Source organism: Haliotis cracherodii, unplaced genomic scaffold (genome assembly GCF_022045235.1).
Source record: "Haliotis cracherodii isolate W230 unplaced genomic scaffold, xgHalCrac1.p SCAF_4, whole genome shotgun sequence".
Classification (NCBI taxonomy): domain Eukaryota; kingdom Metazoa; phylum Mollusca; class Gastropoda; order Lepetellida; family Haliotidae; genus Haliotis; species Haliotis cracherodii.
The window spans coordinates 60,666,499-60,685,817 of record NW_027266297.1 but is presented as its reverse complement, the minus strand read 5'-3'; the positions used below and the strand labels follow the sequence as shown (position 1 = coordinate 60,685,817).

At 42.8% G+C, this 19,319-nt stretch overlaps 1 protein-coding gene across 2 annotated transcripts in view; it reads right to left on the bottom strand.

The window, feature by feature from the left end:
• Nucleotides 1-19,319, bottom strand: part of LOC139478679 (dystrobrevin beta-like) — a 173,257-nt gene that overhangs the window by 68,406 nt on the left and 85,532 nt on the right. For both annotated transcript variants that reach the window (XM_071261245.1, XM_071261244.1), the window contains 5 exons: nucleotides 14,269-14,377; nucleotides 12,945-13,111; nucleotides 11,783-11,910; nucleotides 10,728-10,826; nucleotides 6,474-6,576 (listed from right to left, as the gene is read on the bottom strand). In XM_071261245.1, the coding sequence (XP_071117346.1) occupies nucleotides 6,474-6,576; nucleotides 10,728-10,826; nucleotides 11,783-11,910; nucleotides 12,945-13,111; nucleotides 14,269-14,377 (606 nt within the window). The remainder of the gene's footprint in view (nucleotides 1-6,473; nucleotides 6,577-10,727; nucleotides 10,827-11,782; nucleotides 11,911-12,944; nucleotides 13,112-14,268; nucleotides 14,378-19,319) is intronic.

Here is a 19,319-nt window from a genome sequence, read left to right as displayed (position 1 = left end):
GACACTGTACAGGCGAGTTAGGGACTGGTCATATATTACGGGGGTGGGGGTGGGGGGGTGGGGGTCCTATATTATAGGGGGGGGTCCTATATTATAGGGGGGTCATGAAGTAATGACACAGCAAAAGACGTAGAGTTGCAAAAAACTATCATAACTATATGGTGGGGTGGCCATAAAAAATGACACAGTTCCATTTTTTAAAAATTTTGTTATAAATTATAAATTGGAATTTAGGCATTTGCTATTTATTATGGGGGTGGGGTCATGAAAACATGTTATATGTATATGAGCGAGGGGGGTGGGGTGTATTGCAGGGGTGGGGGCAGCAAAATATGATACAGTCCTTAGAAAAATCACACAACCCTATAACAAATAACCAGTACCGTATACAGAGGGAAGAAAGCTGCGTTTGAAACAGTGGAGTATCTTCAGGGGCGTAGCTAGGGGAAATCAAAATGTTAGCAATCATATTGCAGTATGTATTTTTCATAACACTATTATTAGGACAGGGCACTTATTACGTCTAATACGGTATTTAAGGTTTAACCATGCCAGGCATCAAAGCAACATTAAAGTACCGGTATACACTCATGCAAACATACAAACATGCAAGAAAGTTTCATGTACCAGGATCTGTCTACATCCTGGCACACCCTTCCACACAATAGATTCCCACTGGCAAACATGCTACAGAACTCTTCAAAAAGCAAAACGCTATTGATTCAGGAGAGCCTTTTCCTGCTCTCACAATCCTGCATTCGAAAAAAATAAATCTAACATCAAATTTCTAGGGCTGAGGAATGTCTTGGAATCCCACCAGACTGACATATCAGAGGTGCTAGTGTCAGAACCTCTCCCACCCATCCATCCTCATTACCGTGGCGACGGCACCATCACTTTCCTGGCATTGTTAGTTACCGCCTTAAAAGGTCATTGATCGTGGCAGCAGTGTGTAAGTTGACTGCAATGGAGCTGCTCATGTCAAGTGACCACGCACACTACTTGCAGCCACAGGCACACAGGGAGAAGAGTTTAATACTGCAGTTACCACAAGTGAACACACACACACCATTGACAGCATACATCAATACAAGTGAATGTTTTCAACTTATATAAGACAGCTACGCGATAAATCGCAAAGAACAATGATTTTTGTTTGTTTGTTTGTTGTTTAACGTCGCACTCAGCATTATTCCAGCTATATGATGGCGGTCTGTAAAATAATCTAGTCTGGACCAGACAATCCAGTGATTGACATCATGAGCATCGACCGATGCAATTGGGATCAATGGCATGTATCAACCAAGTCAGCGTGCCTGACCACCCGATCCTATTAGTCGCCATTTACGACGAGCATAGTCGCCTTTTACGGCAAGTATGGGTTGCTGAAGACCTATTCTACCCCGGAATCTTCATGGGTCAAAGAACAATGACGAATGAAGTGTGGCTTATTTCACGATAAAACATTGTTCTATCGTGACGTCATTTCTGAAGATTCGAATGTGTACTCGCAACTTGATGATGTCATATATTGGACAAGGTTATTTTTTAGAGGGAAGTGTCAAGTAAGTTGTTCCTTCTATATGTAGCTGGTCCATGCAGATAAACGCAGCGGCCAAACGATCACATCCAAAACTTGGTGCGATATGAGAATCGGTGCTGGGCAAAAAGGGTACAGATAATCGACGTGAGGATTATGTGAATATGCGGGAAATACAAAATTTAACCCACATGTTCGTAAAATGGACTTGGACAATTGGTAAATTGGACATTTCCAAGTCGGATTCTATTGAACAAGTCATCATTACTAAAATTTGGGTAAATATTTTTAAAGCTTGTACATTTTATCAACATCCTCAAAGAGGCTGTACATAATGTTGATATCTCATATAAGAAATAAACGACTCAAGGTCGTTGTTTATCATTCAAGCGCCTCTCATGGTTTATTCTCCCTGCAGTGTTTTATTGTACGATCAACAAATGTGTAAATACAGCTCCGACCAACCATCACACGTGTTGTAGACGCTATTACAACCTGACTGTTGACCAATGTATCATATCACAACCCATGTGTATCGTTGTGGCCTTTTACAAACACAGAACTCTTACACTAAGTGTCCCTCGTCAAATTATTCCACATGCTTCAAAGTTCTCAAAACATCCTGCAAAAACTGTCAATATCAAGAATTGATTTATTCGTGAACAAAACCCACGAGGACTTCTCATTTCCTCTTGTTGATGTCTCCGCTCCTAGCTCCGACGACATCGTGACTTTAACATGCGATCATGTCAACACGTCATGCAGATCCACATATCTCAAACACAGCGTCTAATAAATGGGTGTTTTTCAATTTTAATACAGTGTTAAATTTGCATTTCTATAGGAAAGGGCAAAAGACCAAATCAATATGCAGCGCAGAACTCAAGATCTCAACTTTAATTGTCAATTACCTTGATGTTTTACCGCACATTACCATCCTACATCAACAAAAAGATTTTTTTATCTCTCTTCCTGCAGTTTCAAATTCAGATAAAATTCACATTCATATTTTGGGAAAGCATTCGATTCTCACATCAACCACCATATAAGAGCTGAAATATCAATCAGCATCTCCATGATCTCAGGATTGAAATATCAACCAGCATCTCAGGACTGAAATATCAACCAGCATCTCAGGACTGAAACATCAACCACCATATAAGAGCTGAAATATCAGTCAGCATCTCAGAACTGAAACATCAACCACCATATAAGGACTGAAACATCAACCACCATATAAGGACTGAAACATCAACCACCATATAAGGGCTTAAACATCTACCACCAGATAAGGACTGAAACATCAACCAGCATCTTAGGACTGAAACATCAACCACCATATAAGGACTAAAACATCATCCACCATATAAAGACTAAAACATCAACCACCATATATGAACTGAAACATCAACCACCATATATGAACTGAAACATCAACCACCATATATGAACTGAAACATCAACCACCAGATAAGGACTGAAACATCAACCACCATATTAAGGACTTAAACATCAACCACCATAGAAGGACTAAAACATCAACCACCATATAAGAACTGAAACATCAACCACCATATATGAACTGAAACATCAACCACCAGATAAGGACTGAAACATCAACCACCATATTAAGGACTTAAACATCAACCACCATATATGAACTGAAACATCAACCACCAGATAAGGACTTAAACATCAACCACCATATATGAACTGAAACATCAACCACCAGATAAGGACTGAAACATCAACCACCATATTAAGGACTTAAACATCAACCACCATAGAAGGACTAAATCATCAACCACCATATAAGAACTGAAACATCAACCACCATCTCAGGACTGAAACATCAACCACCATATAAGGACTGAAACATCAACCACCATATAAGGACTGAAACATCAACCACCATATAAGGACTGAAACATCAACCACCATATAAGGACTGAAACATCAACCACCAGATAAGGACTGAAACATCAACCACCATATAAGGACTGAAACATCAACCACCATATAAGGACTGAAACATCAACCACCATTCAAGGACTGAAACATCAACCACCATCTCAAGACTGAAACATCAATGAAACTTTTCTGACTACATTAATATCAATGGCTTACTTTACCTCCTCAAGAGTATCATAAACAAGAAGCTTTTAAGCTTCCAGTCCAAAATATAGATGACAACATACACTGAAGTGTGTGTGCTTTATCCAACACGATGACGTAGACTCCTAGCAGCAGTGGATGTATGGAGCTTAATGGAGGGTGTCATGTATCACGGCATTAAAAGCTCTGTACTCAAGCAGCTCAAGGCAATTTAAAAGGAGTAAGAAAGTTTTACAATATTAGGATCATACCATGCTTAAATGTCAAGAACAAAGAAAGATGATTATCTAAAAAAAAAATAAGACAATTTTTATACAAAAAGTAATTTCTAAGATAGCAAACATGATGATGAACTGACCTAGGATATACAACTTGAAAGGTTGTCTTTTTACCAGTGAACAATGAAGAGGCTTGAAGTAAACAAACAACCAATTAATCACCAAGGGAACAAGCATTACAAAATATTTAAGAAGTCAACATAATCATGTGTAATGTGGAATTTGAGATTCAAATGTTTGAAGGATCGTTAGTTTTCAGAGCATTACCATTTGCAGGAGCTCGACACCTACCATTAACTTCCCAACGAAGGAGTGTTATTTATAGTCACAGCTAAATTATATAGAAGTTTTCCATAGCATGATATATCCCCAAACAAGCCAATAAAACAAACAAGAGAATACCACAGAGGTAAGGCTGATACCAGTCTAGAAAAATGGATAATGCCTCTGCAAGTTGTGTGACGCCATTCAAACTTGGCCATCGATTCCGCCGGATTGGAGGGAGACTATCTTGTGAGCATAAATTGTTAAATTGCTGTACATCGACTTGAAACTGATAACGTAGATGTTAAAGTATGGTATTTGTTTTTTTCTGCATGACGCTTGGCATTAGGATAAAGGGACTGGTCAGCTCGGAGTCAGTATACTGTGTACGTGTGGGGTATCCATGTTAAACTGTGGTGTGATATCTCAGTGAAGTAGCAACATAAAACTAGCCTGACCAGTGCAAGCAGAGACACACACACATGCATGCACGTCACTGCCAGTATATAAGTGAAATAATCTAGAAAAAAAACATAAAACCTATTTTACTAGTCTGTCATACAGATCCTGATACAAATATATCCAATACAGCCGATGCAAGTCTATAAAGTTTGGCAAGTCTAGATTACTGCAGTATCAGTATCAGAAAATGAAGAGAGTCTTTGGGCTCCTTTTTATTACCTTCGATAAAAATAATTAATGAACTGTTTTTTCCATAAGATATGTACATTTCAGAAACTAGATGTGAAATAATCTTGAAAAACAACATTAAACCATTCTACCTCAAAGATTAGACATTCAAGAGCAGATATTTTACAGGTGTTTCAAACAATATACTCAACCAAGGTTTCAACTTCCGAACTGACTTATTAGTAATGTGTGTGTGTGTGAGTTTGGTGTAACGCCGCTTTTAACAGTATTCCAGTTATATCGCGGCGTGTCAGCTGAATGTGGGAGGAAAGCCCGAAGTGATGCAGGTCTCAGACATTTATCACTTCGGTGAAACCCACGAGCACGGGTATGGTGCTGACAAACCTAGAAACACAATCATAGGTTTCTGGCGTGCCCAAGGGACGCAACTCTGCACAGCGAATCATGGTGCGACCCATGCCCCTTATTAGTAATGTAACTAAGGTTAAAGGTCAAAGGTTACACACTCCAGGGCTGATGCCATATCCGCAATTTTGTACCTATATACATAGGAACATCTCAGCCAAGCATGTTTCACCTGCAGTACACCTTCAGTTTATGTACCATCAAACTGTTATTGTGGAACACAAAGGGAGAGCAATTACTGCTGCGCACAGGTTAGGACGGGCTACCATGGTAACAGATCAAAATAAACCAAATTCAGAAAGAAACAAAATAGTCACACTGTCAAATGGCAACACTACATTGTCAAATGGTAACACAACATTGTCAAATGGTAACACGATATTGTCAAGTGATATCGACCAAAACAGCTTTGTGTTGTGTGTTAGTTACATTAATTATCCTGCAAAAGAAAGACAAATCGCTCACTTTGAAAACTTGAACTTAACTTTATGCTAACTGTGAACAAAACCTGGACAACGAGTAACCAGCATCTGGTGTAGTTGGCAAGGAAGGGTGGGGAATCATGGCCGGCAGTAGATGAGTGAGGCTTGATGAGGCAAACAGGGGTTTCAGTCTCAGTAATGATCCACACAAACAAGGCCACTATGGTAATCTCCCAAACAGGGCTTAGTTGGTTTCACTTTCACATCAAGCATGGGGTGATAGGAACCTTTTCTGCCTCAGAATTCCAAAGAGAGACAAGCATGAGGTACTGGGGATCTATTTTGCCTCAGAATCCCATAGAGGGACAAGCATGGGGTACTGGGGATCTATTGTGCCTCAGAATGCCAAAGACAGACAAGCATAGGGTACTGGGGATCTATTCTGCCTCTAAGTCCCAAAGAGAGACAAGGAAGGAGTACTGGGTATCTATTCTGCCTCAGAACCTCAAAGGGGAACAATCATTGGGTACTGTACATATATTTTGCATCAGAATCCCAAACAGAGACAGGTATGAGGTACTCGGGATCTATCCTGCCTCTGAATTCCAAAGAGAGACAAGCATTGGGTACTGGGGATCTTTTCTGCCTCAGAACCCCAAAGGGGGACAATCATGGGGAACTAGGGATCTATTCTGCCCCAGAAACAAGCATGGTGTTACAGGGACATATACAGCCTTGGATTCCCCATAGGGTTCTTTGGTTATTGATTTGGTCCAATAAACTCTGACTACAACTTACTGCTTTGGAGCTGTCAGCTGCGAGTCGGGCGGCGTAGCGGGCAATCAGTCGATGTTCGTCATCTATCCGAAATGAGTCTGTACTTGCATTGTGTTTACTTGGGCTGTGGAACAAACCAGATACAAGTGAAGACAACAGAAAGATCTGATGAATGTCTGTTCAATTAACAAGTTTTAGAAAAAGGCCTTTTAAAAGGGCAATGAAAAAAGTATAGTAAAGACAACAAACTCCACGGAAGTCAGACAGGCCTTGATCACCAGCTGTGTAATCAGACAAGCAACAACTCAATGAAGTCATCCTAAAATCCCACCCTCCTTGTGTCTCAACACGGAGCCTGGTTGTCTCCCCTTGTCACCTGAGTGTCACTGAGAGATGTATTCACGTTTCCAGACAATTGAGTGAGTGAGTTTGGTTTAACACCGCTTTTAACACTGTTCCAGTTATATCGCAGCGTGTCAGCTTAATGTGGGAGGAAAGCCCCAAGTGATGCAGGTCTTAAACGTTTACTACTTCGGTGAAACCCACGAGCACGGGTATGGTGCTGACAAACCTAGAAACATATTTGGGGCGAACCGGGATTCGAACCCACAATCATAGGTTTCTGGCGTGCCCACGTGACGCAACTCTGCACAGCAAATCGCGGCGCCTTAGACTACTGGGCCACCCGTGCCCCCTGCTATGTGTGACCTGGCTGATTGTATCACGGCGGAGGACACCAGAAATGGGCTTCACACATTTTACCTATGTCAGGATTCAAACCCGGTTCTTAGACGTGACGAGCGAACGCTTTAACCACTAGGCTACCCGACCGCCCCCCTAGTCAGTTGAATGTCACTGAGAGATGTATTAACATTTCCTGACAATTACAAAGTGGTCTGTCCATTGATGTTAGCGGAATACTAAGCCAGGGGTCCAGTGGGTCACTGGCTACATCTTCAGGGGAATACCTGGCTCAAACAGACAGCTCTCCCCAGGAGCCAACAGCAGACTTCTGAGAGATTTTCAAATTATCTTTGTATCAAAGTTTTCAGTTATTCGGATTTTAATTGTGACGTTTTTGATTTCCTAAATTTAATCTTAAAAGTCGATTAACAGAATGCAAAAGAAACATTGCTAAAAATCATTGCTAGCATCTCAAAAACATTAACAAACATCCTGTGGTTAATTGGGCATCGGCTGTGCAATGTGGGATCCATGTTGTCCTTCCACCTGATGCTTCTGTCAGTCAGGTCACAGTGAGTGAGTGAGTGAGGTTTTACGTCGCTTTTAGCAATATTCCAGCAATATCATGGCGGGGGACACCAGAAATGGGCTTCACACATTGTACCCATGTCAGGAATCGAACCCAGGTCTTCGGCGTGATGAGCCAACGCTTTAACCACTAGGCTACACGACCGCCCCCAGTCAGGTCACAGTACTGGGGACCTACTGCCACAGGGAGACAAGCATGAGGTACTGGGGACCTATAGCCACAGGGAGACAAGCATGAGGTACTGGGACCTATTGCCACAGGGAGACAAGCATGAGGTACTGGGGACCTATAGCCACAGGGAGACAAGCATGAGGTACTGGGACCTATTGCCACAGGGAGACAAGCATGAGGTACTGGGGACCTACTGCCACAGGGAGACAAGCATGAGGTACTGGGGACCTATTGCCACAGGGAGACAAGCATGAGGTACTGGGGACCTACTGCCACAGGGAGACAAGCATGAGGTACTGGGGACCTATTGCCACAGGAGAACAATCATGAGGTACTGGGACCTATAGCCACAGGGAGACAAGCATGAGGTACTGGGGACCTATTGCCACAGGGAGACAAGCATGAGGTACTGGGGACCTATTGCCACAGGGAGACAAGCATGAGGTACTGGGGACCTATTGCCACAGGAGAACAAACATGAGGTACTGGGACCTATAGCCACAGGGAGACAAGCATGAGGTACTGGGGACCTACTGCCACAGGGAAACAAGCATAAGGTACTGGGGACCTATAGCCACAGGGAAACAAGCATGAGGTACTGGGACCTATAGCCACAGGGAGACAAGCATGAGGTACTGGGACCTATAGCCACAGGGAGACAAGCATGAGGTACTTGGGACTATTGCCACAGGGAGACAAGCATGAGGTACTGGGGACCTACTGCCACAGGGAGACAAGCATGAGGTACTGGGGACCTATAGCCACAGGGAGACAAGCATGAGGTACTGGGGACCTATAGCCACAGGGAGACAAACATGAGGTACTGGGGACCTATTGCCACAGGGAGACAAGCATGAAGTGCTGGGAACCTACTGCCACAGGGAGACAAGCATGAGGTGCTGGGGACCTACTGACACAGGCAGACAAGCATGAGGTGCTGGGACCTATTGCCACAGGGAGACAAGCATGAGGTACTGGGGACCTATTGCCACAGGGAGACAAGCATGAGGTACTGGGGACCTACTGACACAGGCAGACAAGCATGAGGTGCTGGGAACCTACTGCCACAGGGAGACAAGCATGAAGTGCTGGGAACCTACTGCCACAGGGAGACAAGCATGAGGTGCTGGGGACCTACTGCCACAGGGAGACAAGCATGAGGTACTGGGGACCTACTGCCACAGGGAGACAAGCATGAGGTACTGGGACCTATTGCCACAGGGAGACAAGCATGAGGTACTGGGCACCTATAGCCACAGGGAGACAAGCATGAGGTACTGGGGACCTATAGCCACAGGGAGACAAGCATGAGGTACTGGGACCTATAGCCACAGGGAGACAAACATGAGGTACTGGGACCTATAGCCACAGGGAGACAAACACGGGGTACTGGGGACCTATAGCCACAGGGAGACAAGCATGAGGTACTGGGACCTATAGCCACAGGGAGACAAACATGAGGTACTGGGACCTATAGCCACAGGGAGACAAGCATGAGGTACTGGGACCTATAGCCACAGGGAGACAAACATGAGGTACTGGGACCTATAGCCACAGGGAGACAAGCATGAGGTACTGGGACCTATAGCCACAGGGAGACAAGCATGAGGTACTCGGACCTACTGCCACAGGGAGACAAGCATGAGGTACTGGGGACCTATTGCCAAAGGGAGACAAGCATGAGGTACTGGGGACCTACTGCCACAGGAGAACAAGCATGAGGTACTGGGGACCTACTGCCACAGGGAGACAAGCATGAGGTACTGGGGACCTATAGCCACAGGGAGACAAGCATGAGGTACTGGGGACCTACTGCCACAGGGAGACAAGCATGAGGTACTGGGGACCTACTGCCACAGGAGACAAGCATGAGGTAATGGGGACCTACTGCCACAGGAGAACAAGCATAAGGTACTGGGGACCTATAGCCACAGGGAGACAAGCATGAGGTACTGGGGACCTACTGCCACAGGGAGACAAGCATGAGGTACTAGGGACCTACTGCCACAGGGAGACAAGCATAAGGTACTGGGGACCTACTGCCACAGGAGACAAGCATGAGGTAATGGGGACCTACTGCCACAGGAGAACAAGCATAAGGTACTGGGGACCTATCGCCACAGGGAGACAAGCATGAGGTACTAGGGACCTATTGCCACAGGGAGACAAGCCACAGGGAGACAAACATGAGGTACTGGGGACCTACTGCTACAGGGAGACAAGCACGGGGTACTGGGGACCTACTGCAACAGGGAGACAAGCATGAGGTACTCGGGACCTATTGCAACAGGAGAACAAGCATTAGGTACTGGGGACCTATCGCCACAGGGAGACAAGCACGGGGTACTGGGGACCTACTGCAACAGGGAGACAAGCATGAGGTACTGGGACCTATAGCCACAGGAAGACAAGCACGAGGTACTGGGGACCTACTCTGCCTAAAAATACCCAAGGGAGACAACCATACCCACTGGGAAAGTCCAAGTTAGTGCAACTCTCAATGCAATCTCTATGTCCTGTTCTCCTATTGTCCAGTGTATCATATCTCCGTATATATACTCTGAACCCATCTGTTACCACAGCTTTAATTTGAACCCAATTTAAACATAATTTTAAAGACATAACTCAAGAACTAGCCGTCCAAAAAAATAACACTCACGTCAAAACTAATTCTTACTAAGTGATGTAAGAAATGGTGAGTGCAGATATGATATGCAATATGACAACAGTGCAGGGTGCTCCATCAGGATGCCACACTCGCCACCCTGCTGCACAAGCATGAACTGACATAGTGGTCGCGTGCTGCACAACATTCCGCAGCTGTCACTCACCTCCTAGGGGCGGAGCTACTGTCAAGGGAAGACACATCCCCTGATGTTATAATGGGGTGATCAGGGAATCCATTGTGAACAGGTATAGGTGTTGGTGGACTGAAAAACCAACAACAAAAATTTCAACAAAAATCAGAATATTGTGAAACACGGGTAATACTTGTAGATCAACATGCACTATGTGAGTGATCATGCACTGTATTAACTGATGTGTGGAACAGAACCCTGGCATTCAGTGTGATGGTGGGTGCACTATCTGCTGACTGAACTTATATCTGAAGATGGACAAGTAAAAACATGCAGTGCGGTTTGATGGTCGTATTCCTTCCTCAAATGTGTAGTTCAGGTGGGGGAATAATTAAAATATATCCCACTTCAGAATCTCAATCAGCACAATACCAACTGTTTCCTAAAATTCCTCCCAACTAACACAATAAACATATGAAACTTTCACAATGTATGAAACTTACACAGCGTATGAAACTTACACAGTGTATGAAACCTACAACACGTATAAAACTTACAATGCATGAAACTTGTACACAACACAATGTTCGAAATTTACACAGCATATGGACCCTACATGTATGAAACTGACACAATGTAAGTAAATAACACAATGTATGAAACTGACACAATGTATGAAACTTCACAGTGCATGAAACTAACACAATGTATGAAACCTACATGTATGAAGCTTACAATGAATGAAACTGACACAATGTATGAAACTTACACAACGTATGAAATTTACACAATGCATGAAACTTACAATGTATGAAACTTACACAACATATGAAACCTCTAACATGTATGAAACTTACACAATGCATGAAACTTACACAACTTATGAAACTGACACAACGTATGAAACTTACAATGTATGAAACTTACAATTTATGAAACTTACACAATGTACAAGGCCATAGTTAACTTTTTTTGACAGGGGGAGCAAATATTTGTACAAGTATCGCTTGTCCCCAACTTAATTCAAATAAAACTGTTTCCTATAAACACCCCCCCAGCTGGCTACGGCACTGATGTATGAAACTTACACAATGTATGAAAGATCAATGGTTTTCTCGGGTGCATCTGGGAAGTGTGGCATTTTCTGAGTGGATTTGACCGGCGTACATTGGAAGGACTTCCGTATAGAGTGACCGATCTGTTTGGCTTGGGATTTCTGCAATAGCAATCCTCAAGTTAGTCACCTTCATTTTCTATTTACTACTAATTTTTACTTCATTTCACAATCATCAGAAGGCATGGTTTCAAATATTATGAGTTTCTCAATGGGGAAATTACTTTAATTATCAACTTTTTAAACCAACTGCCATTTCCCCGCAAATGTCTTCTCTTAAGACAATATCTTAGGCATGATCATACACAAAATTTTCTCAATTACTGTCATCAATTAAACCATTAATTTCAATTCTCTGACTTTCATTCTTTGATGCTGGAATACTTAATTCCAGCTTTTCCATACAAGGCCAATCGATATAAAAATAAAAATAAGTAGGTATGTCAATAATTTATTTTTTTATTCATATGAAAGTCTTTCTGCCATGGGGTTAAAACTGCAGCTGGCTTCCTGATTAACCTGAATCACTAACAGTGATGTAGACATGGAATATATATATAACACTTTTAGTGTATAAAAGTGTCTATATAAACAGTGGGAGACATAAATAAATAAATAATTTTATGTTTAATTTATCTCCTGGACCGGCTGCTTTTCAGTGGGGGCAGCGGGTCCGTGACATAAAAAATAAAAAATGTGTGGCTTAAAAAATGTGAGTGAGTGAATGCTGTTTTAAACTTCAGTCAGCAATATTCCAGCTATATCACGGTGGTCTGTAAATAGTCGAGTCTGGACGAGACAATCCAGTGATTGACACCATGAGCATCGATCCACGCAACTGGGATCGATGACATGCATCAACCAAGTCAGCGAGTCTGACCACCCGATCCCGTTTGTCGCTTCTTACGACAAGTATAGTCAAAACCAGTGACTGATGGCAAGAGCAACACGCAGGCCATGATGACACGCGGTCACACATCGTGTACACCTGATCATCATAAGTTGGTTCTTGTGACAAGCATTGGTTACTAGGAGCCTAGCATGCCCTGGAATATCTTTGGGGCAACCTTTCTCGTAATAAAATCTCTCACATTAAAAACCGCGACACTGATATTTGTAAAGGAAGAATGCCTTACATATGTGGTGTATTCTTTCATTTCGTGTTCAATGCGGTGGTTGGCGGAGGTGCGGCCCCTCCAGAAGCAATCCTGACAGAGGTGGTAGTTGAAACAGCGCTGGCACTTGTAGCGGAACCCGGTGAACGACTCGCGGTGACAGCCCTCGCACTGAACAGGATGAAGCACTGAAACAGATCATGTCGTCGTGAGGAAGAGAACACATTGTCATGGTAACGGACAGAGCAAACAAAACTGATGAAAGGCATCCCTCTGTTACGTCATGTCTGACGTGCCACTGATTTGTCATTCTGATTATCTTCACAATTTATTGATTGTTTGTTGTTTAACTCAGCAATATTCCAGCTGTATGACGGCGGACTGTAAATAATCGAGTCTGGACCAGACAATCTAGTGATTAATAGCATGAGCATCGATCCATGCAATTGGGATCGATGACATGCATCAACTAAGTCAGCGAGCCTGACCACCCGATCCTGTTAGTCGCCTCTTACGACAAGCATAGTCGCCTTTTACAGCAAGCATGGGTTGCTGAAGACCTATTCTACCCCGGATCTTCATGGGTCTTATCTTCACGAAGGAGAACATTATCAGTTTATTTCCATTATGCAAGAAGCATTATACTGGACACCTTCCGCCATTTTGGTAAGGTATGTGCACAAGCTCATTCCTTGGTAATGATTTCTATGTTTTTCATACACTATTTTTATCACCCCGCTAAAAATAACAGGGGGTTTGGGGGGCTTGCCCCCAATCACCAGCTTGAATTAAATGTTTTCGTAAGTAAACGTAATGCTTAATTACCAAAGCAGATACAAAATATGTGTTCGCTGAAATGTGGCTCTGACGGGATGTCACTGCTGAAGCTGTCGCAAGCCAATGCAAGCAGGGTTATTTTTTTCTGCTTACTTTTGAGCTCTTTTGCCCTATTTCTTAAATAGTGATGCTGTCACGTGCAGCTTTATATTGGCATCAAACAAACACGGCAGAGTGTAAATTAGGTGTCCGGTATAATGCATGTGTACCTTTCCATTAGGGCTGGGACGAAGTCCAAATTCACTACCCGGGTATCCACCCTCCTTTTACCCGACCCTACCCGGGCACCCACTGTAGGCCTCAAGAGATAGGTACAAAATGTCCGATTTGGAATTTTTTAGATTCACATATTTAACAATCTGGTCATGCATACACTGAAGCCCAACCACCCGATCCCGTTAGTCGCCTCTTACGACAAGCACAGTCTCCTTTTACGGCGAGCAAGGGTTGCTGAAGACCTTTTCTACCCCGGATCTTCAAGGTAGTCTGCTATGTAGGGTGTTCCTACCATTCTCCACATGGGCCATCCTGTTGAGTACTGGGAGCCACATCAGACACTGGGGGCCTGGGTCGCACATCAGGACATTCAGGAAGTCGTTGACGCTCACTCGGCTAGTCTGTAACATAAACATTGCCAGATATAACATACACTGTAATAACTTGTTAAGAATCATGCTATCTCATTGGCTAATCGCTCAGAAAAACCCATACGTGTCGGCTGACTGGCCTGTACATTATCGTGGAATTATGTCTGATGTGACGTCACTTGAACTCGGCTGGTCTGTTGCACAAATATTGCCATATATAAATAGTGATACAGCTAGTCTATAACACCAACAATAACAGATATATAAAGATTATTTATTATACGAGCATGTGTTTTACAAAACGAGTGTGAGAATTCTTGTATTTCCCAAGCAATAGCGAGAGTATTCATGAATTCTTACACGAGTTTAAAAAAATCAGTATGACACACATGTGAGTGTGAGTGAGTGAGTGAGTGAGTGAGTGAGTGAGTGAGTGAGTGAGACAGTGAGTGAGTGAGTGGGGTTTAACGCCGCTTTTAACAGTATTACAGTTATATCGCAGCGTGTCAGCTTAATGTGGGAGGAAAGCACAAAGTGATGCAGGTCTCAGACGTTTACCACTTCGGTGAAACCCACAAGCACGGGTATGTTGTTGACAAACCTAGAAACATAATCGGGGCGAACCGGGATTCGAACCCACAATCATAGGTTTCTGGCATGCCCAAGGGACGCAACTCTGCACAGCGAATCGCAGCGCCTTAGACAACTGGGCCATCCGTGCCCCCACATGTGAGTGTAATTATTTCTTCATTACCAATCATTACTAAATCCTTTGGAACTCCCTTTTACAAAAAAGCTCTTATCACCACTGGTGTCCGAGGAAACAACAATTTGTCTAATGACGTCAACAATCTTCATCTATGACGTTGTTTCTAGTGTGACGTCATTCTGTCCTTACATCACAATGCGATCGAATGACGTCAACAATGACGGACACAAGGCACTGGTGCGCAGGAAGTGATATTTGCACAAGTGCACATACGTTTTGTTATTTCTAACTCTGTGGATAGTGCCAGGACGTGTCCAAAGTTACTACCCGGGCAACCACCCGCCTATTACCCGACACTACCCAGGTACCCGCTGTAGGTCTTGAGAGATAGGTACAAAATGTCCAATAAGGAATAGTTTTACCGTAGCCCTGGACAAAATGTATTTAGGGACATGTATAAAACAATCTGGTCATGCATACACTTAAGTTGACTGAAGTTTTGTCTTTATTCAAACATATAAAAGAATGGGTGCATAGTCAGAAAGAAATGCGAACATTAGTGACTTGTAGTGTAACCACATAGTTCTAGATCAATTTTGTCATTAAACAATATATCACATAAATAACCACAGGTCCGGGTAGTCCTGTGGATACCGGGGTCCTTCTCAGTACCCACACAACCCGAGTACCCGAGTTACCTGTCCCAGCCCTAGTATGTGGTAATAAAACACACAACCACCATTGCACCTGTGAAAACAGCACTTTGAACAGTATTTCAGTTATATCCCAGCCTACCAGATTAATCTATCACGAACACCCGAAGTGTGGGATTCGACCCAATGGCCAGCTAAATCTGGCTTGCTAAGGGAAACAACTCTAGAAAGTGAAAAGCATAACCACAGAATCTACGAAAACAGAGACTAGGTTGGTTGGTTTGTTGTTTAAAACGCCACACTCAGCAATATTCCAGCTATATGACGGCGGTCTGTAAATAATGAAGTCTGGACCAGACAATCCAGTGGTTGACATCATGAGCATCGATCCACTCAATTGGTATCGATGACATGCATCAACCAAGTCAGTGAGCCTGACCACCCGATCCTGTTAGTCGCCTCTTACAACAAGTCGCCTCTTACGACATAGTCGCCAAGCACATCAAGCTGGTCAAACATTGGAGCATGCTGTTGTCATATTGTCTGTGTGGAGCTTTATTCTACATGAAAACAATTCAGACAAATTGAGTAAAAGAATTCATTATCATGTAATGTTCTAACCAAATATGCTCAACTCTGATATTGTACAACTCCCGTGATCAGTGATGTTCAAATTAATTGAAATGATTGAAAATTGATTGGAATACCAAACAGCCAACAATTGAACAAAATTGTCAAATTTTGCCACCTCTATCAACCCTAAATCACTCTCGTTCCCTGTGAAGGCTTATTAACTACTTACTACTCAGTACTTGAAAACAAAGTGAGGTGAGGTGAAATGAGGTTTAAATTCGCGTCAAAGATTATTGCACTTATATAGCGATTTGCATGCACATGTATGTGTGTGTGGCTGCTTGTACTAGTCCAGACTGATGCCGATTCATAGTGCTAGCTCACTGAGATACCATGCCACAGTTTAACATGAATACCCCAATCAGACAAAGTATACTGACTCCGAGCCGACCAGTCCTTGTTTTAGTCCCTTAATGCCGAGCGCCAGACAGGGTAACAACAAGTACCATCTTTTAATGTCTTTTATTATGACGCTGCCAGGGATCGAACCCCGGACCTTCGCTCGCCGGGCGGACGCTCCACCACTAGACCACGGAGGCGGTCAGAAACAAAGTGAGAAGGAGTGAGGCCAGTGTGTTTTTGTTAAAAATTAAGTGTATGTTTTTGTTACATGTGATGTGGTTTAGCTGAACATGTCAAAACACCGAAAAACAGCAAAATCAGGTCAACCTTACTTTCGAAGATCAATCAGGAGGAATAATCCAATCATCAATCATGATTGTACAACCAATTCCCACGATTATGCTGATAAATCAGGCAGTTTGCTGTCTAGTGAGCACTCACAACCCTGTAGCAAAGCCATCCATCACAACACTTGCAATGCCTCTAGAACACCGATGTTACAACATTGTGTACAATGTCATGGTGACCACCCGGGGAAGGGGACGCTTCGACCTTCCGTGCTTCCAAGGTTCACTCCCTTGGTTGTAGCAGGATGCAATCTGGCACTAGCTCACTCCCGAGTCAGTGTGTCCAAAAGGTATCCTAAGGGCTTTTTAGGGGGCACCCATATCTGTTATCACCATTCAACCTAGCAAATGATTCAGGGTTAAGCTTCCCTGTAAATAGTGCAATGAAACACGGAAGTCTGTTCAACAAAATATTTTGTAGAATTTTTCTGAAAATCAGGTCGTTTGTCTTTCAAAACATTTTTATACTATTATCATCAGAAAACAAAATCATTTTCATGGGCGGATAAAGCTTTTTTGAAAAGGGGGGGTGCACAATTAAGATCTATTTATTGTCTTTGGTGGTAATTTATACAGAAATAAAGATTTTTTTCGAAATAAAAAGGGGGGGTGCGCACCCCCCCACCCCCTCCCCCCCTGTATCCGCCCATGATTTTATCTTTTTCATAAAAATAGTACTATTATTATGAGAAAACAAAATCTTGTTATCATTTTCGTAAAAATAGTACCGGTACTATTATCATCAGAAAAAAAATATCATGTTATAATTCTCATAAAAATAATACCAATATTATGAGAAAACAAAATCATTTTATCATTTGCATGAAAATAGTACAATTATTATCAGAAAACAAAATCTTATTATAATTTGCATAAAAATAGCCTTTGACATAAAGAGGGCAACATCCACATGTGAATCTGAACAATGTCAATGTTCGTGTCAAGAAATAAATACCAGTACTGTGATTTGATATTGTGAGCAATGAACAACACTGTCGGCTAACAATGACGTGTAATCAACCAAGTCACCGAGCCTGACCACCTGATCAATGCACTCGCCGGCACTGGAGTTGTTGATTACTTCGTGATAATGGTACCCGCACCTGAGCCGAAATGTCCGATTGAAAGAACAAAGGTGCTGAAATTCATAAGTCATCTCCGTCTTCCTTGATGCTACAGCTTGTAAAATGCCACACAATAATATTGATGATACAGGTGGCTTACGCGGGCATGTCCCAACCTGGGTATGGCTGGCTTCAAACAATCGGCACCTGCCCACCTTGTTTCCTGGCTATTACCATGTACATTGACACATCATCACACACATACACTCACTGACAAAACAATCGAACACCATACAGGATGGTTCGTATATACTACTCAAAAGAAGTTAAGGATCACCTGATTCTTTCATATTACTATAGTTAATCTCTAATGTCATGACAGATTAACTTTACCATTATTAAAGAATCGGCTGATCCTTAACTTCTTTTGAGTAGTATATGAAGAATTACTCATATTCAAGAGACTGGTTCGATGCACAAACGAACTTACTATTATGTTGTGTGAACCGATGCTCATGAACGCATCACATGTGACGTCACAGATCCATGACTCGAGATACACCACTTGTCTCAAGCAGGATTAGCATGGAAAGTTTGGAAATCAGATGCAGCATAATGGGATAAGAAAAGAGACTTTGGTAACACTTGACTGATTGTTAGTTTTGTCATTAAGTGGTACACATTGGAAACATCTCTTCTTAACATACAAACTTCTCTATTTCTGACCGCCTCCGTGGTCTAGTGGTAGAGTGTCCGCCCCGAGAGCGGAAGGTCCGGAGTTCGATCCCGGCCGCGCCATACCAAAAGACGTTAAAAGATAGTACTTGTTGTTACCCTGTCTGGCGCTCGGCATTAAGGGGCTAAAACAAGGACTAGTCGGCTCGGAGTCAGTATACTTTGTCTGAGTGGGGTATCCATGTTAAACTGCAGCATGGTATCTCAGTGAGCTAGCACTATAAATCGGCATCAGTTCGGACTAGTACAAGCAGCCACACAAACACACACACGTACATGCATGTGGCTATAAAAGTGCAATAATCTTGGAAGTGACGTTAAACCCCATTTCACCTCACCTCACCTGTATGTTTCTATGGTTCGCAAAGTCAAAGATAAAGAATCACTTTATCTTAGCAATTACAGCAAAGTAAAATCATTGTTACAAAATGAAGATATTTAACTTGTTTAAATGATAAAAGTTTCATCAGAGCTTACTGTAAACTTAGA